This window comes from Prionailurus bengalensis, chromosome A1 (assembly GCF_016509475.1).
Source record: "Prionailurus bengalensis isolate Pbe53 chromosome A1, Fcat_Pben_1.1_paternal_pri, whole genome shotgun sequence".
Lineage (NCBI taxonomy): Eukaryota > Metazoa > Chordata > Mammalia > Carnivora > Felidae > Prionailurus > Prionailurus bengalensis.
Window position 1 is genome coordinate 24,931,971 of NC_057343.1, and position 26,897 is coordinate 24,958,867.

The 26,897-nt window shown below is 41.7% G+C and overlaps 1 protein-coding gene across 1 annotated transcript in view; it reads left to right on the forward strand.

Moving 5' to 3' along the window:
- The window catches only part of CPB2 (carboxypeptidase B2), a 50,176-nt gene that overhangs the window by 21,181 nt on the left and 2,098 nt on the right, over window positions 1-26,897 (forward strand). The window contains exons 5-10 of the mRNA XM_043578972.1: window positions 13-114; window positions 3,049-3,153; window positions 10,839-10,949; window positions 13,764-13,857; window positions 20,166-20,368; window positions 23,852-23,939. Of these exons, the coding sequence (XP_043434907.1) occupies window positions 13-114; window positions 3,049-3,153; window positions 10,839-10,949; window positions 13,764-13,857; window positions 20,166-20,368; window positions 23,852-23,939 (703 nt within the window). The remainder of the gene's footprint in view (window positions 1-12; window positions 115-3,048; window positions 3,154-10,838; window positions 10,950-13,763; window positions 13,858-20,165; window positions 20,369-23,851; window positions 23,940-26,897) is intronic.

The window sequence follows — 26,897 nt, forward strand, 5'->3', positions numbered from 1 at the left end:
CTGCTTTGATAGATCTATTCTTGGATTGAAGTTATAACTGAAAACTATCCTGATATGGTTGAAAAAATCCACATTGGATCCTCATACGAGAAGTACCCACTTTATGTTTTAAAGGTATGCTGTGGGGGCAGTCACTGATCTATCCACTTTGGAGAATGTGTTACTTCTCCAATGGTGCTTGTTATAACTTGCATACTTTTCTTTGAGCTGTGGAAATATTTGTATTATGGGCCTTCCTCGGTTTTAATATCCAGCTATTTGGGGATTAGTTATTACCCTTACATTTTCTCCTTTACTAATGCAGGATGGATGGGAGAGTGAAAAGCCTATTTTCAGAATCCACTCTCTCTGTTTATGTGACATAGATAAGCCATTTATTTTTTTCTCCTTTTTTTAAATGTAATTTATTATCAAGTTAGCGAGCGTGCAGTGTATACAGTGTGCTCTTGGCTTCGGGAGTAGATTCCTGTGATTCATCGCTTACATACAATACCCAGTGCTCATCCCAACGAGTGCCCTCCTCGGTGCCCATCACCCATCTTCCCTGCCCTTCTGGCCCCCACCCCTTCCTGAGCTTCAGTGGCTACCTTCATAAAATAAGGGAGTCGTCTGGATTATTTTTCTCAAGTGTGTTATTTACTTACCACCACTACCACCAGCACCTCTGACTGCCTTACTTAGGAGGAAACAAATACAGAGGAATCTGTTGTTAGACAAACATTGACCCGGATGTAGTTTTTGGAACCAAAGAAACAGCTTAACAACCACACCAAGGGAAGGATAGGAACCAGGGCTATGTCGGGGGCCTGGGCAGTAGGACTAATGTGATAACTTCTGCTCCAATCGCTGTCCATTTGGTTATTTATTTTTAGTTGAATAAATTGGTCTTAGTAAAGGTCAGCGACTATGGCCACAGAAAGAATTTTTGGGAGCCATGAAATCATACTAATTCCTGCCTGTTAATTTCTAATTCTGCATTTCTTTTTTTGGTTGTTTGTTTTAGCTGTTCCCCCTAACCCTTCCTCAAAAAATAATTAAAAAGAAGGTCTAGACAAAAAAATTAAGCATTAGGAAATTACATTGGATTTAATAACATTTAATTTACATAGAGTTTCCCACCATTACCTACCTAATTGTGATAAGTGAGCGTCTTTGTCATCTCAAGTTAAGATTTTGAGTTGGGGTTTCTGGGTTTTCATCTGTTTTGGCAAGTACCTACAGTAGAGACTCAAGGCAGACATATGAAATGTTGGGTCCTCCTGGCAGCTGAGTTGGTCGATCCGATTGGATCCATGTAATTGTGGTATACACACCCATGACATTTGCTTTCAGACATGTTGTGTGTACTCTTTAGGACTTGTGTTTCTGGGTCCTAGATTTAGATGTTGGAAGACAATGCTTCCCACATGCCTCAGTCCCAGTCTTACTTGACCAAGGGTGTGCACACGCTGGAAGTCTTTGGGGTTCCTTCATCTTTCCAGCATCGGGCCTGGTACCAAGAGAGTTTGCTTGGCACAGTTAGAGAGTTGAGTCAGGCAACTAGTCCAGACAACCCAAGGTTTTCCTTTAAATTGAGTACGTTAAATTTGCTAGAAAGTTCTCTTTGTACTATTTCTCTCTTTGCGGTCAATGCCGTTGGACTTTCTCCCTTGCTTTCTTACTGGATTATCACTAGCTCCAGGTTAGTTAAGAACAAAGCCTCTTTGAGGGCTATAGATGGCAATAAAATTTTTTTTTAATTTTTTTAATGTTTATTGATTTTTGACAGAGAGACAGCAAGCCAGTGGGGAAGGGACAGAGAGATAGGGAGACACAGAATCCAAAGCAGGCTCCAGGCTCTGAGCTGTCAGCACAGAGCCCTATGCGGTGCTCGAACCCATGAACCATGAGATCACGACCTGAGCTGAAGTTCGATGCTTAACTCACTGAGCCACCCAGACCCCCCTGGCAATAAAAATTTAACTCTCTCCTTTTCTTGTTTTGAAATTTCAACTCCGCATATTTGCTTCATCTTAATGACACTCTTCTCCCTTCCATACCCTAAAATTGCATGGGGACTAATTTTTAAAAGCAAATGAACCGTGATTCATTTTGTTTGGAGCTGTTTTTGAGAATACTTCTGAAGACACCAAAGTCTATCACTGAGGGCAAATTGGGAGTTCTGATTCCAGAATTGGCAGCTTGCACTAGGTCCCTACACCATGAATCACAGCAAGGTCTCTGTCCCTCGACCTGGTGGTAATAATTTTGTGTGAACTTAGATGTATGCTTCTTTTTGTGTGAAATAGGGGAATAGTCTATATGTAAAAAGTATACACCCTGGGGAAAGTGGTCAGGGAGTCCAAGTTTGTCTTTGGCATCACTGGCTTCCCTTTATCTTTAAAAAAGAACTTTTTTAACATGTATTTACTTTTGAGAGACAGAGAGAGACATAGCATGAGTGGGGGAGGGGCAGAGAGAGGGGGAGACGCAGAATCGGAATCCGAAGCAGGCTCCAGGCTCTGAGCTGTCTTCACAGAGACCAATTGCGGGGCGCAAACTCATGAACCGTGAGATCATGACCTCAGCTGAAGTCAAAGTCAGAGGCTTAACTGACTGAGCCACCCAGGTACCCCATCACTGGCTTCCCTTTCCCCATCTTTCTTTGTACTAGTCTCCCACAGAAAGCTGCCCACCTTGTACACACCCCTTTACCCCACGGAAGTGTCAAGGTACAGCCTGAAATACTAGTGTTCTGGTCTTTATTTCTACCCTTCTGCCTTCCACCCTTTCTACCCTGTGGCATGACAAGTAATCGTGGAGGAACAAAGAGGACTTGAAATCAGAAGTCCTGACTGAAAGCCTCAGTCCTGCCTCTCACCAGCTACGTGACCTTAACTAGTATCTTTTAGTCACACCAGCTTTTAATGTCCCTTGAAAATCCTCAAAGGGATGCAGAGAACAATGTGTGTTTCATAGGTTTGTTGAAAGAATTAAACGCGAGCACTACATAGATGGAAGTTATTTTCCTGAAGTTTCTTGTTATTGTTGTTGGTTTCCCTCGGGCAGGTTTCTAGAAAAGAACAAAGAGCCAAAAATGCCATATGGATCGACTGTGGAATCCATGCCAGAGAATGGATCGCTCCTGCTTTCTGCTTGTGGTTCATAGGCTATGTAAGTATTCACATTCTCTTACACTAGGGTTTCTCGATTCGTGGCCCAAGACGACCTGTGTCAGAATCCGCTGGGCTGTTTATGAAATGCATTTTCCCAGGTCACATCCTAGAATTCTTGCCTTCAACTCTCTGGTGGTGAGGTTTGGTAATCTACAAATTCCACAAGCTACCCAGGTGACCTTTGTGCATATTTTTAAGTTTGGGAACTGTAACTTCAAGCATTTAAATCACCCTAAAGATTGTCTACCTTTTTCTTCCTGTATTTCTGGCTAGGGCTAAACACTGGAAAATAATTAAGAAATATTTTGCAATCGTAGTATGTTTACTAAGTAGAAGAAAGAACTAAAGCAATTACCTAAATTGAGTCCCAATTAATTTCTTACTCTTCTGATTTAAATAATCCAGACATCTTTGCCGTATTCTGCCCTTGGAAATTGAACATGAAGTACAACATTACAGAGCAGATCCTATTTTCTCGTATGTTATAATGGGAGATTTTGTCCCTGAAGGAGGCCTTGGCAGCAAAAAAATCCATATATAAGGCAAAGAGTATGGCATAAAACCAAAAATTATAATGGCTATAAAGCTGTATAATAAATGAATACAGCAAAAATTATGCTTCAGCTCCCATAAAATGGGCATAAATGTTCTCTAGATTGATTTATACAAAGAGCTGTTACCACTGGAAAACTAACCTAAAATATGTGTCCTTCTGCTAATGGTGATTGTCTCTGTATTCACAGGGATACAGCCACACATAATAGATTTGTTTAAAAAAAATCAAAAGATAGTCACTTCCATTGATCTGTCTTAACCCATGACGTACATCAAAAGTGAAAATATTTCTGCCTCCACTGGGTCTTGTCAGATACAACACCTCTACCTCTCTTCCTTTGCCTCACCATCTGCTCTTACCCTCTGATGGGAGCTGCAGCCTCCCTGAGCCTTCTGGAAAGTTCCCAGCCACCACTGGTACCGCCCTGACCAAAGGAAGATAGTTCTCAATGGACTAGGTCGTTAACACAGCTCAGTCATTTAGTGATCCTTCCTCAACTTGGGTGGTTTATTCCTTTTAGGTAATGAATGAAGCAGCAGTTAGTGGAGGAAGAAACGTGCAAAGCAGGCAGGAAAGCACCCTTCTTTCCCTTCCATCACTGAACCTGGAAAGGACCAGAAAGAAAGGCTAATTCATATTGGTGAAGTTGTCCCTACTTGTCATCCCTCCCCGATTGACATCTCTTGTCTCCTATTACACATGCTCTCCTCCACCCACCCCCAATTGCTGAATCTTTGTAAGATTAAAGTATTTATTCTGCAAATATTTATAAACTGCCTATGAGGTTCCAGACTCTGGAGATACCATGGGAAATAAGATACGGCTCCAAAACCTTACAGTCAAGTTTTTTGTCCCGACAAACATGAGGCTGATTTTTGTAGCCCAAGGCAACACAGTTCAATAAACTCTTGTTAATGGACATTTAAGAAGCTGCATCCTTGCCTGGCTAAAACTAATCTAGATCATCTGCCCTTCATAATGATTCGAACAACTGTAGAAGGAAAAATGAAATCCTTAGCTTTCAGATTTTTGTGGGGGCAGATTTCATACTTAAAAAGTAAAGAACTCGGGGCGCCTGGGTGGCGCAGTCGGTTAAGCGTCCGACTTCAGCCAGGTCGCGGTCTCGCGGTCCGTGAGTTCGAGCCCCGCGTCGGGCTCTGGGCTGATGGCTCAGAGCCTGGAGTCTGCTTCGGATTCTGTGTCTCCCTCTCTCTCTGCCCCTCCCCCGTTCATGCTCTGTCTCTCTCTGTCCCAAAAATAAATAAAAACGTTAAAAAAAAAAATTAAAAAAAAAAAAAGTAAAGAACTCAAAGACAAAGGGAAGTCTTAGCTTTTAAGTCTCTATAAAGAAAACCTACACCGTTCCTGCGTTTCTCCTTTCTTCTCGTACGACTACCACACGCACAACACTTCTGACCCCAGATGCATGGGGACTTTCTCCATCCCAAGCAATCCTGTGACACCAGCTGGGTGTCCGACAATGTAACTCACTTCTGACACTGTCTGCCTGGAGACCGAGTCAGATCCCACAGGGCAAGGGCTCAGCCACGCCCTCCCCTCCCTCCCCCGTCACCCTTCAGATGCCAATTGAAACTCCAGGCTGTTATCCGCGCTTCTGACTGATCAGCTCTAAGTCAAAGGTCCCCACCACCTCCTCCTTGGGTTTGCTTCATTTGGCTAGAGTAGCTGAGGGAACTCAGAGGAACAGGTTACTTCTTGTTTGCCAGTGTATCATAAAAGGATGTCATAAAAGATACGGATGAACACCTAGGTAGAAGAGATGCATAGGATAAGGTCTGTGGGAAGGGGCATGGAGCTTCCCGGCCCTCTCCAGATGAACCCCTCTCCTAGCACTTTCCACGTGTTCACCAGCCCCGAAGCTCCCGGGACCCCTTATCTTTGGGGTTTTTATAGAGGCTTCACCTTGTAGGCATGAGAGATCATTAACTCAATTTCTAATCCCACTCCCCTTCCTGGAGGATATGGTTGGGGCTGGAACCTCCAAGTTCCTAATCCTGGCTTGGTCTTTCTGTTGATGAGGCTCCTTGCCGGGAGCCCTCCAAGAATCACCTCGTGAGAACAAAAGACGCTGCTATCACCCAGGAAATTTCAAGGGATTTCAGAGCTCTGTGTCAGGAACTGAGGTCAAGGACCAAATACTAGAACAAAAGATGCCTTCATTGCTCTTATCATTCAGGGCATTACAAGGTCTGTGCCAGGAACCAGAGTGGGTGTGGGGCAGAGACCAGTACACAAACACACACACACACACACACACACACACACACACACACACACACACACACACATATATATATATATATAGTACTCTCTTACTCTTTAACTCAGTGTGGTGCAGTCTCAGCTTAGGAGAAACCCATTACTCTACACTTTGGGGAGCCTGAGGCCAGTCATTTCTTTCTGTGCCTCTCATTCATCCTCTAGAGACCAATTTTAGATCCCTTCCACTTCTGCAAAGGCAGGGCCAAGGCTAGCTTGGGCATGACAAGCACCGGCCTGGCCCATCATAGGAGCCCAAGGAACACGTATGGGGCATCGCGCCTTGCTTAGCATTTTGTCTGCCAGCTGGCTTTTCTCAGTGCTAGCCTCCCTGTGAACCTCTGCCCAGGAGAATGCTCACGTAGCTGCACACAAAGTGGGCACCCTGCAACCTTATGGCCTCCGCAGATTTCCTTCTGCTGCCCCTTACCTTAGCTGACACGTGACTTGGGAAGGGCACTGCTGCATAGAAGCTGCATCAAGGAGACAGCCTGCTCTTTCTTTCGTATCTCCACGTGCCAAGGGACCAGAGGAGTGGATCGACATTCTCCTGTCCTGCTACAGGTGTCCCCTGCTTTCCTAAAGTTCGCATGATGCCATTCACTTTTACGAAAGACCTGCGTTAGGACGGTGATGGCTTTTTTCGTAAAAGCAAAACCTCTCCTTCTTGCAGTCAGCGAAAACAGGTGCCGATGTAAAAGTGTTGGGAAAGTAGGGGATACTCTTTACTTTATCCCATTGTGGCTTCTGGAAAGATTTCAGAGTCGCCCTCTGCTTTCCGACAGCGGGGAAATCATCTGCAGTTACTGCCTTTTCCCCCAAATTCGCGATCTGATCTGATTGAACCACTCTTGAGTTTTCTTTTTACTGTCCTCTGATGGCCTCCAGATAACTCCCTGGAACCTGGCTCGCGATTCTTTATTCCTCTCCAATTCTTGCTGTCGTTCTGAGTGAATTTAAAGTCCATGTGCGAGATCTAGCTAGGGAATAATCTCGGAAACTTGAACTCGACATCACTAAACCTAATCTCAACTCTGTTTCAGTAAACTTCTCCCATGGCTTTCCTCGGATCTCAAAACTAATTCTCTCCCTGACCTTTAGATCCAAAATATGGCTGAGGACAGTGGCCAGGAAGGATAGGAGGAGCCACTTAACAATCTGACTTCTTTTTTTTTTTAATTTTTTTTTTCAATGTTTTTTATTTATTTTCGGGACAGAGAGAGACAGAGCATGAACGGGGGAGGGGCAGAGAGAGAGGGAGACACAGAATCTGAAACAGGCTCCAGGCTCTGAACCATCAGCCCAGAGCCCGACGCGGGGCTCGAACTCACGGACTGCGAGATCGTGATCTGGCTGAAATCGGACGCCTAACCGACTGCGCCACCCAGGCGCCCCAACAATCTGACTTCTTAATTTCCAATCCTTCTGTTTCTGTCATTCCTCGCACCTGCTCACCACCCATTCACCCGTATCCTGAATGTCTTGTCCCCTCAGTCTGCTCTTCAGGAATTCTAACACCAAACACCTGAAAAATTAACTCTCCTTCTTCTGAGCCACCTTGTACATCCTGAAATTATTATCGTACTTACAGCATTGAATTCTTGCTGTTTCCTTTCCAACCTAACAGTTTTATCAGCTTGTTAAGGACAAAGATAATCTGTAAAGTCAGTGTTTGTTGTTGTTACAGTATAACTCATTATCTTGTTTGGTCCACAGGATCAGCACTCAACATCTCTTGTAACATTTCAAATTTAAATTGATGCTTCAGCTTTAGGCTGAAATACAGCTCTCGGGTTCAGAGAGTACCTACCATTGTGCTAAATACTTTGTTGCCATTGCAGAAAAACTGGGACTTAAGCTCTTTGCTGTATTTCTACTGGTAGCAGGAGTAACAGTTTATTTTTAAATCTTCCGTTCATAGGGGCTCCCGGTGGCTCAGTCGGTCAAGTGTCCAACTCTTGATTTCCACTTGGGTTGTGATCCCAGGGTCATGGGAATGAGACCCACATCAGGCTCCATTGTTGAGCGTGCAGCCTGCTTGGGATTCTCTCTCTCTCCCTCTGCCCCTCTCCCCCCGCTCTTGCTCTCTCTCTCTCAAATAAAAAAAAAATTAAGAAAATCTTCCATTCATAGTATCTTATATGCCTTTTTGGACTAATTTATTCTGTCAAGTGGCTATTGGTGAATTTTTTGGCAGGTGTTGTTGTTGTTGGGGACCATAATAAGGACAAAGCTTTGGTGTGCCCCAGGAAAAGAGAAGTGAGTAATTATCTGCCAGAGGTCAAGCTAATAGGAATCAGTCAGGCCTTTATTTCCCACCCCTAATCTCTCATTCTTGTGCTGTCCCCTGGTACCCTCTTTCTTCTTGTCTTGTTTTTACACTAGGACAGCGAGTTCAACTCTGTTACTTGTCTTGTTGGTAAATCATTCCTTTGACAAATATTTATTTGTTGTCTTTTGTGTGTGTTTTGTCTTCAGCCACCTACCTCATTAAGAGTGATTCATTCGCTAGATACAAAACCATGACTGTACATATCTTTATAAAATACCATGAAAACTCACTGGAGAGCCCCAGGATACACAAATCACAAATTGATAATAAATTATTAGATTAATAAATATGTTACACTTGGTTGAAGTGTTATTTTAAAATACCATGTCTTTAAACACAGTTGATCTGTTAAGTCATGTTACAGGGCTTATAGAAATCTAGAGGTTAAATTACTTCAATGACATGATTATATGCCTAGATTGTATGCTTTTGACATATAAATAACTGGGTAGATGTCAAATCTGAAAATATCTTAATGAGTATAACATCATTTACAAGGTTAAGTGAGACTATTTCTTAGATTTCTCTGTATCTATGGAACTCTGCCCTTAATTCACACAACGCCTAGAAAAGAACACAGGTTTGCCCAATACCAGGTACAACCCAGTCTCACCCTTTAGCCAATCGGGAAAATATCCAAAGTCCTGAGGGTGCTCTAACCTTACCTAGCCGATCCATTCAGGTCACCCTCCCGTTAGGGTTCACTTCTCCTTTTATGGGTAGGCATTGAGAAGTCCCCTTAATGCCCAGTTTCCCTCCATCTTTCCCTTTTCTACACCTCTCCCCCGAGGTCCTGGTGTCGTCCTGTTGCTACTCTTCAGATCACCAATTCCCATTTTATTCTGCACCCTCATCTTCTTGAAATGCACCCAAGCAAGCCTACCTCTAGTCCAGATGGCGCCTTTGTGAAAGGTCAAAAAAGGCATCCTTTGCTGGAACGAGTAGCTATCCACACGCAAAAGAATGAACTTGGACCCCTACCTCATACCAAGTGCAAATATTCACTCAAAGTGGGTCAGAGACCTAAATTTAAAAGGCGAAATTACAAAATTCTTAGAAGAAAACATAGAAGTAGTCAATCTTTGTGCCTTTAGGCGATTGTTCATTAGATATGACGCCAAAAGCATAAACAACAAAGGACAAAAGAGAGAAACAGGGCTGTAGCAAAATCAAAAATCTTTGTGCTTTTCAAAGAACGTCATCAAGAAAGTGAAAAGACAACCCATATAACTGAGGCGAATTTTTGCAAATCACATATATGATAAGGGACTTGGATCCAAAATATATAAAGAATGTTTACAAATAAACAATAAAATGACATATAGTCCAATTTAAAATTGGGCAAAATATCTGAAAAGATAACTCGCCATGTACAAATGGCCAGTAAGCATATGAGAAGGTATTCAACATCATCAGTCATTAGAGAAATGCAAATTACAACCACAAGGACGTATCACTTCCGACCCACCAGGATGGCTAAAGGTCAAAAAGGATAATCACAAGTGTTGGTAAGGCTGTGGAAAAATTAGAACCCTCATTCATTGCTGTTGGGATCGTAAAACAGTGCAGCCACTGTTTTACAGTTTGGCAGTTCCTTGAAAGGTTAGGCATTGAATTAGCATGTGACCTAGCAATTCCACTAGTAGGAACACACCCAAGAGAAGCAGACACATTTGTTTACAGATGTTCATGCATCCTTATTCATAATAGTCAAAAAGTGTGCCCATCGACCTCTGAGTAGATAAAATAATGTGGAATATCCTTATAACGGAACATCATTCAGCAGTGAAGAGGAATGAAATACTGACTCATGCTACAAAATGGACAAATCTTGCAAGCATTATGCTAAGTGACAGAAGCCAGACACAAAGGCCATGCATTCGATGATTCCATTTATATGAAATACCTAGAATGGGTAAATCCACGGAGATAGGAAGTTGATTAGTGATCGTCAAAGGGGGAGTATTAGGTTCTGACAGATGATCCATATTAGCTCTGGAGCTTTTTGTCCAATAAGCAGGACTCCAAACAGAATGGGTAAGTGAGGGTTTGAATGCGTGTTTCATAGATTTGTTGAAAGAATTAAAATGAACATTTTGACTCCCCACGTTATAAGGACAAAGTAGAAACTATGTAGTCATATCTGGGCGTAAGACAAAGTTAGTTTAAACTCTGATTGATATATGGATTATTGAAAAAGGAATGGAATTACATCTAAGTTAGAATTCTTTTTGTTTCTTGAAGAAGAAAATTTTAGAAAATATACGGTGCTATTTTCTGCCTCCAATAAATAAGAGGACCATTTGTCCCCTATCCAAGGCATTCGCCACCATTGGGCAATCTAGTGCCCTGAGTTCAGACTTGTCAAGGAATTAATATTCTTCCTGAAACTTAAAGATGCAAATCCAAACATACGAAATGATGTTTTAAAAAATATATAATGCATAAAGGAAACAGACTAAGTTTAGAAGGACTTAAGAGAGATATTATTAAACATGCTTGATTTAATTTGTAGGTAACTCAATTCTATGGGAAAGAAACCCTATACACCAGTCTTCTGACACAAATGGATTTCTATGTGATGCCGGTAGTTAATGTGGATGGTTATGACTTCACATGGAAAAAGGTAGGTAAAGGCAAAGAAAACAAAACACGCCCTAGTTGGGGATAAAGGATGCACCGATCGAATTATTCATAGAATCCTGGATCTTGGCACAATGGTTTTATTTAAGATATAAATATCTTTAAATTCTTATTATGGACAACTTCAAACATATGAGTGGGAATAATTGTATAGTAAGTTCCTCTGTACCTACCACACAACTTCGTCAATAATCAGCTCATGGCCAATATTTTCTTGTCTATATCCCCAACCCAATTCTACCTTATTCATATTATTTTGAAACAAATCTCAGATACCATATCATTTCAGCAAAAATATTTCAGGATGCATCTCTAAAATAGGTCTTAAAACAAGCACAGTACAATTGTACCTAAAAATTAACAATACTGAATATCAGAAAATGTCCAATCAAATTTAAATTTGCAATTGTTGGGGCGCCTGGGTGGCGCAGTCGGTTAAGCGTCCGACTTCAGCCAGGTCACGATCTCGCGGTCCGTGAGTTCGAGCCCCGCGTCGGGCTCTGGGCTGATGGCTCGGAGCCTGGAGCCTGCTTCTGATTCTGTGTCTCCCTCTCTCTCTGCCCCTCCCCCGTTCATGCTCTGTCTCTCTCTGTCCCCAAAATAAATAAACGTTGAAAAAAAAATTAAATTTGCAATTGTTTCATAACTTTTTTAGAAAAATTTTCTTTGATTCAGGATCCAGTTAAGGCCAATATATTGTGATTGGTTTAGGTATATTTTAATTCTATTTTAATCCATAGATTCTCCCTCCATCTCTCTCTCTCTCTCTCTCTCTCTCTCTCAAATTTTTCTTTGCAATTTATTCATTGAAGACAAGGTTTCACATTGTCTGGATTTGCTAATTGCATGGTCATGTTGCAATTTAACACTCCTCTGTCCTCTGCATTTTCTAACATTTGAAATTTGGATAGTAGGGGATAAACCAGATTCAGATTTGACTTTTTTGGCAGGACTGTTTCATAGTGATTCTGTGTTCTGCATAATGTCGGTTGTATCTCCTTTTGTGACATTAGCTACAACAATGCATAACGCCTAGATCCATCCATTCTTACTGGGAATCATTTGAATAGCATTTTGATTCGTAAAATCATAAATTGCAAGATTGAGAGAAGCATTTTAACTGCACTTACATTCTGACAGAATCACATTCTAACTGATCCGTGAATTTAAACCTTAGGACCCTTTAATTCAATCATGAACATCTAATATGCGTGAGTTTCTTAGTCAATCTCATCTATACTGGAAACCATTATCAATGGTATTTCTAGCCCATCAACATCATGATTCAGGAAAATTACTCAAGCAATGGAAGTTCAGTCCTTTCTAATTTAATGAGGAGCACATCAAAGCATATTTGAGCATATATAAGCTCAGAAAAGCCTCCTGAGCCGCACATGTAAACACTAAGGGGAATGAGAATAATCAGAGTGATTGGAAACATACAGGGTTGGACAAAAATTGTTTCGTGGAAGAGGAAGAGGTAATTTTTGCCGAAGAAATGGCTGGAAATGGTGAAGGAGATTGATTGCAAAAGTTATCGCAAGTGAAAGGAACACTGAATAAAAGCTTGTAGGGAGGACTGGGCAAATCCTGAGCTAAGTAAATGAGAAATCCCTAGAACAGTACCTAACAAATTTGTGTCCAATAAACGATCACAGTCATAGATTGATGTTATGATAGACTTGTTCCTTTACTTGAATCACAGTAGAATTAGGCCATCCTTAGCTATTCCTACCCTCCCACTGTCTTTGTGTCTTAAAACTGTCAGTTAGTCCCTGCAGTGTGAGAACCTAATTTCTCCAGGGTAATTCTTGCTACTAAACCGTAAGCCCCCCGCTGGAAGCAGACCGGGAAACTGGGCAGAGGGTTAATGGCAGCGGGGTAAATTTGCCACATCATCTCAACTAGTCTGTGCAACTGTGTACATGATCAAATTTCTCAGTTTGTCCCCAAGAACCCAATGGGGCAATTCGCTTTGTGTTCACACACCAGGATCGAATCAGTACAATCAAAGGAACCATCGGGCTAGAAGTGTCTTCACATCTCCACCTCCTGACACTTTTAAATAGAGAGTTTAATTCAATCTAAAGAGAGCATTGAGGGGTGCCTGGGTAGCTCAGTCAGTTGGGCATCCTACTCTTGATGTGGGCTCAGGTCATGATCTTACGGTTTGTGCGATTGAGCCCCACATCGGGCTCCTCACTGACAGTGCAGAGCCTGCTTGGGATTCTCTGTCTCCCTCTCTCTCTGCCCCTGCTCTCTCTCTCTCTCTCTCTCTCTCTCACACACACACACACACACACACACACACACACACACACACAGAGTCTCTCTCTCAACATAAATAAACTTTATTTTAAAAAGAAATATAAATATAAAAATTAAGTATAAATATGAAAAAAATAGAGCATTGAGACTCATGAGTCATCATTTCATTCTCATTGAAACACAAAGTTATTTTCCTTTTCTCAGAAGAAATTAAAATGGAAGCAAACAAGATTTAAAGAGAACCAATAACCAGCCTTGCAAAGCCAAATGAAATTTCTGTTGGTATGGGTCAAAACTGATTAAATATCCCCATTTCATCTGGTTCACACTGAAATAGCTTTGAGAGAACATGGTGGAGACCTGGATAGAGAGAGGTGTGTGCGAAAGGAACGCTGTGAAGACAGTGGCAGAGCAGAGTGATGGGTTTGCAGGACAGACACACAACTCTGGTCACTTAGGCTTTAGAAGTTGTGTCTTTGCTTGAACTGCAAACCTGGCCATCCTGGTTATCAGTATTTTGTTTGTTTAGAATCGAATGTGGAGAAAGAACCGGTCTTTTCATGAAAATAATCGTTGCATCGGAACAGACCTGAACAGGAACTTTGCTTCCAAACACTGGTGTGGTAGGTCGTTTGCTTTATTTCTAGCAATGTTCATTCATTTGAAAGGGGACATTCACAGAGAAAGGCCTATTAATTCAGAGTAATTACAGGGGAGGCCTATCTAAATCAGGAAATAATTCAAATAGGCTTTTTAGTTAAGTGCAGTGCTGTAAATATGCACAATTCACCTTAACGCCTCCGCCCTTCCATTTCGTCTTTAAATTTTTCAACGTTTATTTATTTTTGGGACAGAGAGAGACAGAGCATGAACGGGGGAGGGGCAGAGAGAGAGGGAGACACAGAATCGGAAACAGGCTCCAGGCTCCGAGCCATCAGCCCAGAGCCTGACGCGGGCTCGAACTGACGGACCGCGAGATCGTGACCTGGCTGAAGTCGGACGCTTAACCGACTGCGCCACCCAGGCGCCCCCCATTTCGTCTTTAAAAAAAGGAATTTGGTGGGCATCTGGGTAGGTCAGTCGGTTGACTTTGGCCCAGGTCATGATCTCATGGTTCATTGGGCTCTGTGGTGACAGCTCAGAGCCTGGAGCCTGCTTCAGATTCTGTGTCTCCCTTTCTCTGTCCCTCCCCCACTTGTGCTCACTCACTCTCACTCTCGCTCTCTCCCCAAAATAAAAAAAAATAATAAACATTAAAAGAAAAAGGAACTTAGGCCAGTTCCTTAAGGTCCCTTTTAGCTTCAAAATGCTAATATTCTACTTTTCTAGAATAATAATGAAGCGACTGTTAAAAATCCTACTTTAAAGAAAAAATAACATTCATCATTAGAGTATCAAAGACCAGGGTAGGGTGAGTAGCTCTCCATTTTAATTGCACAGGAAAGGGCTTACTTCCACAGCATTGAAAAACATTTTCTTTTGTTTTCACTATTTAATATTTTTATGAGTACCATGAACTTATGTCTGGCATAGCGAGAGCCTATCATTTATTGATTTGAATGAGTCAAAGTACTCAGTGGATATTGATTTAGGCATTCAGGAACATTATCTGGGGGCACCTCGGTGGCTCAGTCAGTTCAGCATCTGACTCTTGATTTCTGCTCAGGTCATGATCCCAAGGGTGTGGGATAGAGCCCTGTGTCAGACGTGGAGCCTGCTTGGGACTGTCTCTGTCTCTCTCTCCCCCACCCCACCTCTCTCCCCTGCTCCCGTTCAATCTCTGTCTTTCTCTCAAAAAAAAACCACAAAAAAAACCAAAAAACAAAACAAAACAAAACAAGACAAAACAGAACATTGTCTGTTCTCAGGGAGGTAGGTGTTGGTTCACACCCCCATTGTATTTCATAGTTACTACATTTAAGAAACAACTACAGGGGCGCCTGGGTGGCTCAGTCGGTTAAGTTCTGACTTCGGCTCAGGTCACGATCTCGCAGTCAGTGAGTTAGAGCCCCACGTCCGGCTCTGGGCTGATGGCTCAGAGCCTGGAGCCTGCTTCCAATTCTGTGTCTCCCTCTCTCTCTGCCCCTCCCCCGTTCATGCTGTCTCTCTCTGTCTCAAAAATAAATAAACGTTGAAAAAAAAATTTTTTTAAAAAGAAACAGCTACAGAACTAAACCTGATGATAACCTTGAGTCTAATCACCCCTTTGCCCTACACAGTGCTGTGTATGTGATTGTACATATTTCTTTTCAAAACAGAAGAGAGAATGTGTGATTTTGGACGTTTCATCATTCTCTCAGAGTGCATGTGAAAACCTCACCGCAGAGTACCCCCCTTATTTCCGTATTTCCTTCCTTCCCTAGGCTAGAGACTCAGTGAGGGAAGGGACCACCCAGTGCAGTGCCTGACACATGCGGGAGTCGCAGAAATTAATTAAATGAATATAGGAATGACTTAGTTGTTGTAAGAGAGTCACAGATGTAGTAAGCAAGCAGAGGAAGGAACAGTTAATCTCCCCTCAGACTCACTCCTTTTGTGATTAAGGGAACCACTCAGTGGTTTCTCTGTGAGAGCCGTTCTTAAGATTGTCCCATAAAAGTACCCACTGGGGCCCAAAGACTCTGCCACAGCAGTGATAATTGGGCAGGGGGTCAGAGAAGCAGCAGCGAATACACAATAGATCTGAATAGAGCTGTTAGTTACTAAGTGCAGCGCCGTTTACATATGTCTCCCCCTAGGTTTCATTATCTGTGTATCCTGGATGGAGAATCCCAGACTCAGGAGGTTGAATCCCTTGCTCAAGATCACAGACCTAGGAAGTGACAGACCTGGGTTATGAAGCCAGGCTGACTCATTCCAAAGTTATCACGATTCTTCTGTGTCTGAGAATCACTCTTCTGTTATAGGTTGCCTTCTGGAACTTCTTCTTTTATCTGGAAGTTCTTTTGGTGCTCTGTTTCACTTAATATTTTTTTATGGCGAAGCCATAAAAAATTTGAATAGCCAAGACGTCAAATATATTGTTACTGCCATCAAGAAGTACCGGAGGCCGCTCTGAGGCGTGGCACTTTATTATTACCCATCACAAGAGTTAGAAACAGAAACAGCAAGCAAATAAAAGCAAAAAAAAAAAGAGTCCAATGAGGCACTCAAACTCACGAACCCGGAGATCATGACCTGAGCCAAAGTCGGAAGCTTAACCAACTGAGCCACCCAGGTGGCCCCCACCACCCCAGTGTCTCTTTAGTAGTATGTAAGCAAGCCAGTGAGAAAGAACTAAATCTTCTCTCTTCCTTGTCCCTGCAACTAGAACACGCCTTTATGATACTTTTTTTTTTAAGAATCTCAAAGAGCACCTTACTCTTTAATGAGAAATGACATACCAAGCCTGTTTATTTGTTTCATGTTCACTTCCCCCTTCCTCTATATTAAAATTGTGTGTGTGTGTGTGTGTGTGTGTGTGTGTGTGTGTGTGTGTATGTGTTGGAGGTGGGAATGGAGGTGAGTTGTCTTAGACCGATCAGGCTGCCGCTAACAAAATACCGCAGGCTGATGGCTCCAACAAGAAAAGTTTATTTCTTGCAGATCTGAAGGCTGGAAGTCCAAGATCAAGGTGTCAGCAGGGTGGGTTTGCCCTGAGGTCTCTCTCCTTGGCTTGCAGATGGCCACCTTCTCACTGTGTCCTCACTTGACATTTTCTCTTTGTGCACATCTCTGGTGTCTCTCTCTTTCCTTAAAAGGACACCAGCCACATTAGATCAGGGCCCCACTTTCATGACTTCCTTCAACTTTAATTACCTTCTTAAAGGGCCTCTTTCCAAACATAGTACATTGTGGGTTAGGGCTTGCATATGTGAATTTTGGGGAGACAGAATTCAGTCCATAACAGGTAGCATTTTGTGAGGACCTCTGGTCTCAAACTTCCTAAGATAGATCCCCTCATTTTCTAAGATGTTAAGTTAAACTGCAACGTTTTGGTAGCTATTGTACAGTGGAAAATCCTTTCTTTCTTTCCCATGGGACTGGAGTGTTTTTTTAATCGCTTTTATGGCGCTAAAATACATACAACATGAAATTTGTCATTTTAACCATTCAGCACATTGAAGCATTAAGTATATATATCCAGTCCGTGAAACCATCACCAGTATCCATTTCCAAAAGTTTTCTTCAGCCCAAACAGAAGCTCTGTGACCATTCAGCAATGTCTTCTTGTTTCCTACTCACTGCAGTCCCTGTAATGTCTGCTCTACTCTCTCTTCTACGAACTTTCCTGTACTAGATACTTTTTATTCCGGGGTTCATAGATGAGATAATACTTAAGCTCGAAGGCATCTGGGAGACCAAGCGCTACAGATGAAGCACCTTCAGCTGAGCCAGATGCAATAGCTTGCCCAGATCGACATGTCTGTTTAGGAGCAAAGCAGTCCCGGACTCCAGGGTCCTGACTCCCCATGAATCTTTCTACCGAAGTACTTGAAACCTCTAGAATGACAGTCACAGAATGAGAGTCTGAGGCTGCTCTGTCCACTGCAGTAGTCACTAGCCGCATGTGGCCCCTGAACACTTGAAATGTGGCTTGTCTGAATTGAGATGGGCGGTGAGTATAAAATACACACCAGATTTCAAAGACTTGGTGTGAAAAAAGGAGCCTAAAGTATGCCGTGAACAATTTTTGTATTGACTGTGTTTGAAAGGATTGTACTTGGTACCTATTGGGTGAAATCAGTTGTATTATTAAAATAGGTTGTTGCTTTTGAAATACACAGTTACTTGAAAACCTAAATACGTAACTTGCCGTATGTTTCTACGGAACGGCTCTGGTCTGAGGATTCATGTTAGGGGACCACCTGTTCCTTCGTCTCTTTGATGTCCCCCTACTCCTAACGTAGAATCTCTACTCTCTAAAACTATATATCAGGGGGAAAAGGGCAGGAGTAATCAAAGGATATAAAACTATCAGAATGGTTGGTCTGATCACATTATTGGTTAAAAATACAAATGGGGGAACCTGGGTGGCTCGGTCGGTTGAGTGTCTGACTCTTGATTTCAGCTCAGGTCATGATCCCAGGGTTGTGGGACTGACTCCTGTATTGGACTCCATGCTGAGAGTGGAGACTGCTTAGAGTTCTCTCTCTCTCTCTCTCTCTCTCTCTCTCTCTCTCTCTTTCTCTCTCTCTCTCTCAAAAAACAAAAAACAACAAAAAAAACCCCACTAATACAAATGAAATACTTGGAAAGGTCTTGGATGTTTAGCACATATTTTCTTGTGCCGAAAAGAATGTTTCACAAACATTAAGGTTGTCTCTGTTGCAAATAAAAGGCAGAAATCAGAGCAAACTTGAGGCAGGCAGGACCTGTAAGGATAATGGAGTAGACCATGGAACCCCAGGACAAGGGCAACGAGCTTCAGAAACAGCTTGGAACTGGGCCTGAGGGACTGCAGTGAGCTCTGTGGGTCCTTTCTCTCTCCATTCATCCCTGCAAAGCACAGTGGGTTTTTGTTTTACTCTAATCCACATGAGGATGATGGTGATGATGGTGACCACGACGACAACGCGAGACAAAGACCATGAGGAGGAAAAGCAATGATTACTGAATCGTAGTATTTACAAGGCACCATGCAAAGCACCTCATATACGTTGTACTGAATCCTCGTGAAATCCACGTTAAATGTATAACTTTTCCATTTAGCAGATAGGAAAATCAAGGTTTAGGCAGGTTTAAAACATTTCACCGAAGGCCATATAGCTATTAAATGGCAACACCAAGCTTAGGATCAAGAGGCTGGGTGATTAACAATATGCCACTTAGCCTCTTATCGTAAAAGGTCCTTTCTGCCAAGAATGTTCACTTTGCATCTCCTGAAACAGCAGTATTTCATTCATAGGGTTGCCAAGAGGAGTGAATGAGATACTGTGTGTAAATCTTAGAGTTTCAGGTCGGCTGGTGTTTTCTTTGTTCTAGAGTGCAGCTGGACTGACGCTAGGATCTTCCTCTCGATACCAAGTTATCAGCAGAGGGATTCAGAGTGACAGAACACAAGTTAGGGACCTAGTTCAAGATTAGTCAACTGTTTCCAGGCGGGAATAATGTTTGGGGTCAGAGGTGGCTCCCTGAGGCTCCACCCCTGTGAATTAAAGAAGAAAGGTGAAGGGGTAGGAGGCAGGCTACCATCCAAAGTGATGTATACTATAATTTCTCAAAAGGATGAATAAACATTACTCCGGCCCCGAACATTCCATCTTCTTTTATTTGCCAAACCTCCTTAGCAAGTAGTATGGAAGGCAGACTTGTATAGTCTGAGTTCCCAAATGAGACTCCTTTTATGGACCACATTGATTAGCAATTTTTAAACTACAAATATCAGAAAAACCAAGCTCACACTGGATTAAAGAAAATGGGGTTTCTTTATCTCACAGAACCACAAGTTTGGAGGCAGGGCTGACATCTCTGAGATGTCCTTAGCCACTTTCACAAAGGGTGCAAGATGGCTGTCCCCAGGCAGCGATTGTTGGGGTGTTTGCTCTGAGGGCATAGAAACATCTGCTTCAATAGAAACACAAATATGGGGGTGCCTGGGTGGTGCAGTCGGTTAAGCGTCCGACTTCAGCCAGGTCACGATCTCGCGGTCCGTGAGTTCGAGCCCCGCGTCGGGCTCTGGGCTGACGGCTCAGAGCCTGGAGCCTGTTTCCGATTCTGTGTCTCCCTCTCTCTCTGCCCCTCCCCCGTTCATGCTCTGTCTCTCTCTGTCCCAAAAATAAATAAACGTTGAAAAAAAAATTAATTAGAAACACAAATATGTTCTTTACAGAGCTCTGTCTAATCCATTTCTCTAAAAGTTTTACACCATGGATATTAGGAGGATGCATTGTCAGGGAAATCACAAATTACAATGGCGTTTGCTAATCCCACTCTATCCATTTCACTTCAGAGGAAGGTGCATCAAGTTTCTCTTGCTCGGAAACCTACTGTGGCCCTTACCCTGAGTCAGAGCCAGAAGTGAAGGCAATGGCCAATTTCTTGAGAAAAAACATCAACCACATTAAGGCTTACATCAGTATGCATTCATACTCCCAGAAGATAGTGTTTCCATATTCCTATAATAGAAGCAAAACCAAAGACCACGAGGAGCTGGTAAGTGCTACTCAATTATCTTTTTTTTTCATTGGCATTTCAGAAATAAAATAATACCAAGTTCAAGAATCAAAAACTGTGGGAAAAATTTTCTCCTCTGGAGGACAGATGGAGAGATGCTTTTTGTTTTGATCTCGTTCTGCTGAGAGTCACCCTGGGTCAGGGTTCACTGAGGGAATATAAAGAATGGGTCCTATTCTGTGGACAAGAACTTCAGTCCAGCAAATGGGTATCTAAGAAAATAACTGACATACTGCTTGAAGGTCAGGGGGAACCATTCCCCGTGGAACTGATCTACATATAAAGCCCTAACAGCAAGGACGAGAGTCTCTGGAATTGTGGGTCTGCTTTGTGGTACCTCGCTTTCAACAACAGATAGATCAAGTCCTGGTACGACACTCATTAATTTGATATCAACGTTGGGAATTGTGTGCACACTGCCCTCTCTAACCCCCAGGGGTTTGGTCCTAGTAAAAGCACCTCCAATTTCAACACTGAAGCGAGAACCCCCCCCACACACCTTTTTTTGGAATGTAGTGAATGATACAGAAGTTCAAAGAAGACTCATTTTGTCTGCTAACCCCTCACTCCTTTTTGGTCCCAGATGTCCTATGTTTGGGTTGATGGCAAAGAATGCAAGGGCTCTTGATGGATTGTAGCTGGGATTGGCCGAATTCTCACCGCAGATGCCTTCCAGGCAATGGAAGGGTTATGGCAACAGTCTGATTCTTGCCCAAGTTCTGATCTTTATGTCGTGTTCTGTTTCTTACTCATATTATTCCGGTCCTCTTTCCTCTTGCTCTTTTTATGTTTTTAAATTTGTATGTTTTTGTTATTGAAGTATAGTTGACATACAATGTTATATTAGTTTCAGTTGTACAACATAGTAATTCCATAGTTCTATGCATTATGCTCACTGCAATAAGTGTAGCTACCATTTGTCACTCTATAACATTATTACAATATTATTGACTATATTCCCTATGCAGTATTTTTTAACCCATGACTTATTTATTTTATAACTGGAAGTTTGTACCTGTTAATTTCCTTCACCTATTTCATCCATCCTCCCAACCCCCTCCCCTCTGGCAACCACCAGTTTCTTCTCTGTATTTATGACTCTGTTTCCATATTTTTGTTTGTTCATTTGCTTTGTTTGTTAGATTTCCCATGTAAGTAAAATCATATGGTATTTGTCTTTCTCTAACTTATTTCACTCAGCATAATTCCCTCTAGATCCATTCATGTTGTTGAAAATGGCAAGATCTCATTCCATTTTATAGCTGGGTAATATTTCATTGCACACACACACACACACACACACACATCTTTATGCATTCATCTATCAACGGATACTTAGGTTACTTCCATAACTTGGCCATTGTAAATAATGCTGCAATAAACATAGGATCATGTATCTTTTCAAGCAAGTGTTTTCATTTTCTTTGGGTAAATACCCAGTAGTAGAATTACTGTATCATATGATATTTCTATTTTTAATTTTTGAGGAACCTCCATATTGTTTTCCACAGTGCTCACCCCGATTTACATTCCTATCAAACAGTGCGCGAGAATTCCTTTTGTCCACCTCCATGCCAACACTTGTTATTTCTTGTATTTTTTATAATAGCCATTCTGACAGGTGTAAGGTGATATTTCATGGTAGTTTTGATTTGCATTTCCCTGATATATGGTGATGTTGAGCATCTTTTCATGTATCTGTTCACCATTTGTATGCCTTCTTTGGAAAAATATCCATTTAGGTTCTCTGCCTATTATTTAATTAGATTATTTGTGGGGTGTTTTTTTTGTTTTTTGTTTTTGGGGTTTTTGTTTGTTTATTTGGTTGGTTTTGGTGTTGGTTTTATGTCCTGGTTCTCTTACAAGAATAAACTATAGCCACATTAAGGGCTAGCAGTGGCTGATGACAAATATAATGTTATTTGCACTTCCTGAAAATAGCTCATTTAGAACATAAATGTGGTTGATGCTTGCAATTCTTTCTTCTTCTCAAAGGAAAACTTTTAAGGAAAGCTCCTTTATTGGTGTCATCCTTGAAGAAACGAAAGGATATTTATCATGATTTGGAAATAGAACTAGTCTGATTTTCCCTTATTTTTGGATTACTGTTGTCACACATATTTTGTTGAGTTATTTGGTGTAAATTATTGTGTTTGGCGGACACTGATGAAAGAAGCATTCGGTAGGACCCTGCCCTTTAAGAGAACATGATATGGTTAGGGAGCTCAGCCATGAGCAAATGTTACAAGTAGCTATATTCGAGGTGCAGTGACTACTGAATAAATTGGCCCAGATGGTTGATCCTCAGTTCTGACGGGGCTAGCATGGGGGTAGCCTCGTTAACTGATTCAGAAGGAAATGCTAGATACGCTTGGGGATAAAGTCCCTGTCCCTGAGGAATTTCTCATCTCTTAAAGGGCGACATACTATCAAGAAAACATAATAATAAAGGGCGATTGCCATCGAAGAACAGATACACTTTCAGCCAGAAATGGAAAGACAGGAATTCTATAGGCAGACCGGGAAGGGAGGACATTCAAAGCGGAGGCGATGCGTACCCGCAGAAAGTGTGTTCAGGGGACCCTGTGGGTGTGAAAGTAGAGACTGACGTCATCAGAAAGTAGATGTGGTCCGCTTGTTGGCATGTCAGAATAAATTTGTGTTCTGTTCTGTAGACAGTGGAGGTCCATTACAATTTTTTTGAACAAAGGAGGGGTACAACATAATATGCGCTGATACTCCTCTGGGTTATTCAAGAGAGTGACAGCAGATGCTAGCCTGAACTTCGCAAAAGGTCTGGATAAGCTAGAAACAAATGTAGTGGAACAACAGACTTATTAGCCTGCTCCACACTGGGCACATGATCCTTTTTATGTGATGAGTCTTTAGTAGTTATTAGGCATTTTACCCAAGAAGAGAATGGAGTTTGCGAGAAGGAAACGAAGTAAGCATTAGGTATTGTAGTATTTACACAGGTTGCATTTAAAGTTTGGTGATGATTTTGTGTAGGAATAGGGTAACCCCAGGCGGTTTGCCTCTGGAATACAGTTATATCTCATTGTATATAAGAAATGAACTCCTAAAAAATGTATGTGAGAACTATTTTTTCTTCAAGTTAAATCAAATTTTCAATGTACTGGAAGAGTCTATGTTTTTTTTTTTTAATTTTTTTTTTCAACGTTTATTTATTTTTGGGACAGAGAGAGACAGAGCATGAACGGGGGAGGGGCAGAGAGAGAGGGAGACACAGAATCGGAAACAGGCTCCAGGCTCCGAGCCATCAGCCCAGAGCCCGACGAGGGGCTCGAACTCCCAGACCGCGAGATCGTGACCTGGCTGAAGTCTGACGCTTAACCGACTGCACCACCCAGGCGCCCCTATGATGATTTTTTAAAAGAAACTTCTACTTGTCCTGCTCCAAAGCTGCGCATTAACTGAAATTTCATATTCTATTGATTTCAGTCTCTCGTGGCCAGTGAAGCAGTCCGTGCTATAGAGAATACTAATAGAAATACCAGATATACACATGGCAGTGGTTCAGAAAGTTTATGTAAGTATTTCTTCTTAACATCTTGGAGAACTGTGAGCTACTAAAGAAATCCGTGTGTTTGGTTTTTCTGTGTGGATTTAATTTTTCTAAATGGAATCTTTAAACCAGGTCACACGTAAAATAGTTGGATTATGACAATTAGAAATGGAAGCATAATAGCTATGACAGCACTGAGCAAGGCTATCTTAATAAATGAATACACTGAAGACAAAATGGTATTTAAGAAATCGTGTTCATTGCTACAGAGTAGAGATTATAGAATTGTCATCATAGTAGTTGACTGAAGGAGGAAAGGTCATAAAGGGTTAAAAGAATGTGTAAGATGCCAATGGCCACCGTGTAAGGTTGCACAGGTTGAACACTATACAAATCTGAGGAACACTCTTTATATTAGATGCTTGCTAGTGACAGGCGGTGCTCACTAGAGTACATTATAGTTAAATGTCTTTTGATTGTATCACACTGATGATAGCTCATATACGGCAAACTCTTAAGAAATATCTTAAAATTTAATTTCTGCTGGCAGATATTTATTGGGGGACTCCTTTTTACCCACATTGGGAAGACAGATAATGATTTTTATCTTTTGAAACTGGAGGGGGAGATGGAGAAAGAGGAAGAGAAAATAAGCATGTCACCAGGTGTCCACAAACTGCGACCCACGGTCAAATTCAGCTTACTGCTTGTGAGGCACAGGCCTGTGAGATAAGAACAGTTTTTCCATTTTTTTAAATGGTTGAGGGAAAAAAACACAAAATAGCGAGATTTTGTGACATGTTAAAATTATATGAAATTCAGATTTCAGTATCCAAAAATAAAGTTAAAAAAATTTTTTTTGCACTTATTTATTTTTGAGAGGCAGAGAGAGACAGAGTGAGTGGGGGAGAGGCAGAGAGAGAATGAGACAGAATCCAAAGCAGGCTCCAGGCTCTGAGCTGTCAACACAGAGCTTGACGCGGGGCTCGAACCCACAAACTGTGAGATCACGACCTGAGCTGAAGTCGCACGCTTAACCGACTGAGCCACCCAGGCACTCCCCAAAAATAAAGTTTTATCTGAACACAGACACACGCATTTATTTATGTATTGTCTATGATAGCTTTCATGACAGTAGTATCGAATAGTTTTATGACATAATTTGTGGCCCACAAACCCTAAAGCATTTACTATTCGGTCCTTTACAGGTTAAGTTTGCCAATCTCTGATGTAAACAACTAAATAGTAAAATAGAGTATAACCCCATCGATATGTGAAGAATATAAAATAGTCTTAAGGGTTTGAGGATGACTGCAGGAGAGAGAGGTTACTTAGCTGAAGTGACCTAGGCAGGTCTCTCTCTGTAGGTGACACTTCTGGGAGACCCACCTGACAAGTGGCTGCCCAACAATGGTGTCAGGGGAAAACCAAGGAGAGGAAATGGCTTGTGTAAAAGCCCTGAGGCAATATTCAAAACCTCAAAGTTTTCTTTAACAGGTATGATCTACGGGAGTAGAAAAATACATTCAGCTTAATAATCACATTCATATGATTTTCAATAAATTGCTTTACCCCTGGAGGTCCTATTAGTAGAAAGTCCAGAAAGTCTCTTCCTCCTCAACTACCCCTAAAATGTCTCACCACAAAGTGGGGCCAGATTGGTCCACATGGTGTGTCTGTCTCTTGATGTCACTGGTCCACCGTTACCTTTGCTGACCCAGGTCCTTGCTCTGTCGGAGAGGCACCCCACACCCTCCTTTCACAATTCAGAGCTTTCTTGATTCCCATTCTCTTCTCTACCATTGTTCCCCAAAGCATAACCATAGAGCCTCAGGGCTGAAGAGCTTTAAAACTAACTTTCTGTTGTGGTGAAATCAGTCTATCTCTACATACTCTTTCATTCATTCACTCATTCATTCATTCATTCATTCATTCATTCATTCAGTATACATCTGTGTGGTTGTGTGCATAAGCATGAGAAAATGGCTAGAAGAAGAAACGCCAAATATTGATAGTGGTTGTTCTGAATAACTTTTTTAATCCACTGCTGATGGATATTTTTCGGTATTATAAACAATGCTTTGGTAAGTACCTTTGTAGTTAATTCAGGTATAGGTATAGAAAGAGGCAAAAATGATCACTTTACACATTACATGATTGTCTACCTGGAAAACAGTAGAAATCAACCAAAAATATTAGTAACAATCAAAAGTTGAGTAATGTTTGGGACACCTGGGTGGCTCAGTTGGTTAAGTGTTCTGCTCTTGATTTTGGCTCAGGTCATGACGTCATGGTCACAAAATTGAGCCCTGAGTGGGGCTCCACGCGGGTGTGGAGCCTGCTTAAGATTCTATCTCTCCCTCTCCTTCTATCACTCCCCTGAGTGCACACACACACTCTGTCTCACAAAACAAAACAAGAACACAAAGTTGAGTAAGGTGGCTGACTATGAACTAACTACACAGAAATCTAAAGCCCTCTTATATAAAAAAATAATAATAATCAGGTAGAAAATAAATACCCCTCTATATGTACATACACACACGCACATATATATACATACAGATACATACATGTATGTGAATTCATTGTTGAATGCATATATGTGTCTACACACACAAATAAATCCATATATCTACATGAAAAACCTAGCAAATTTTACTGGTAACCATAAAAGAAAATAAATAAAAGGAGAAATGCAGCATGTTTTTGAGTGGGAAGACAATATAAAAATGTGTCAGTTGTGCTAAATTAGTCTGTATATTTAATGCAATCCTAATGAACAGTTAAGTGACTTTGAACTTCATTTGAAAGAATGAAGTTGGTAGATGAGCTCGTAAAATTCTGAAAAATGAGGCTAATAGGAGAATTTGCCCCAACCAGGTATTAAGGCACATCATAAACTTGTAGTAATTAAGACTGTGGAACAGAGCCTGGGAGAAACAGATCAACAGAAGGGAGTAGGAAGAACAGAAAGACACT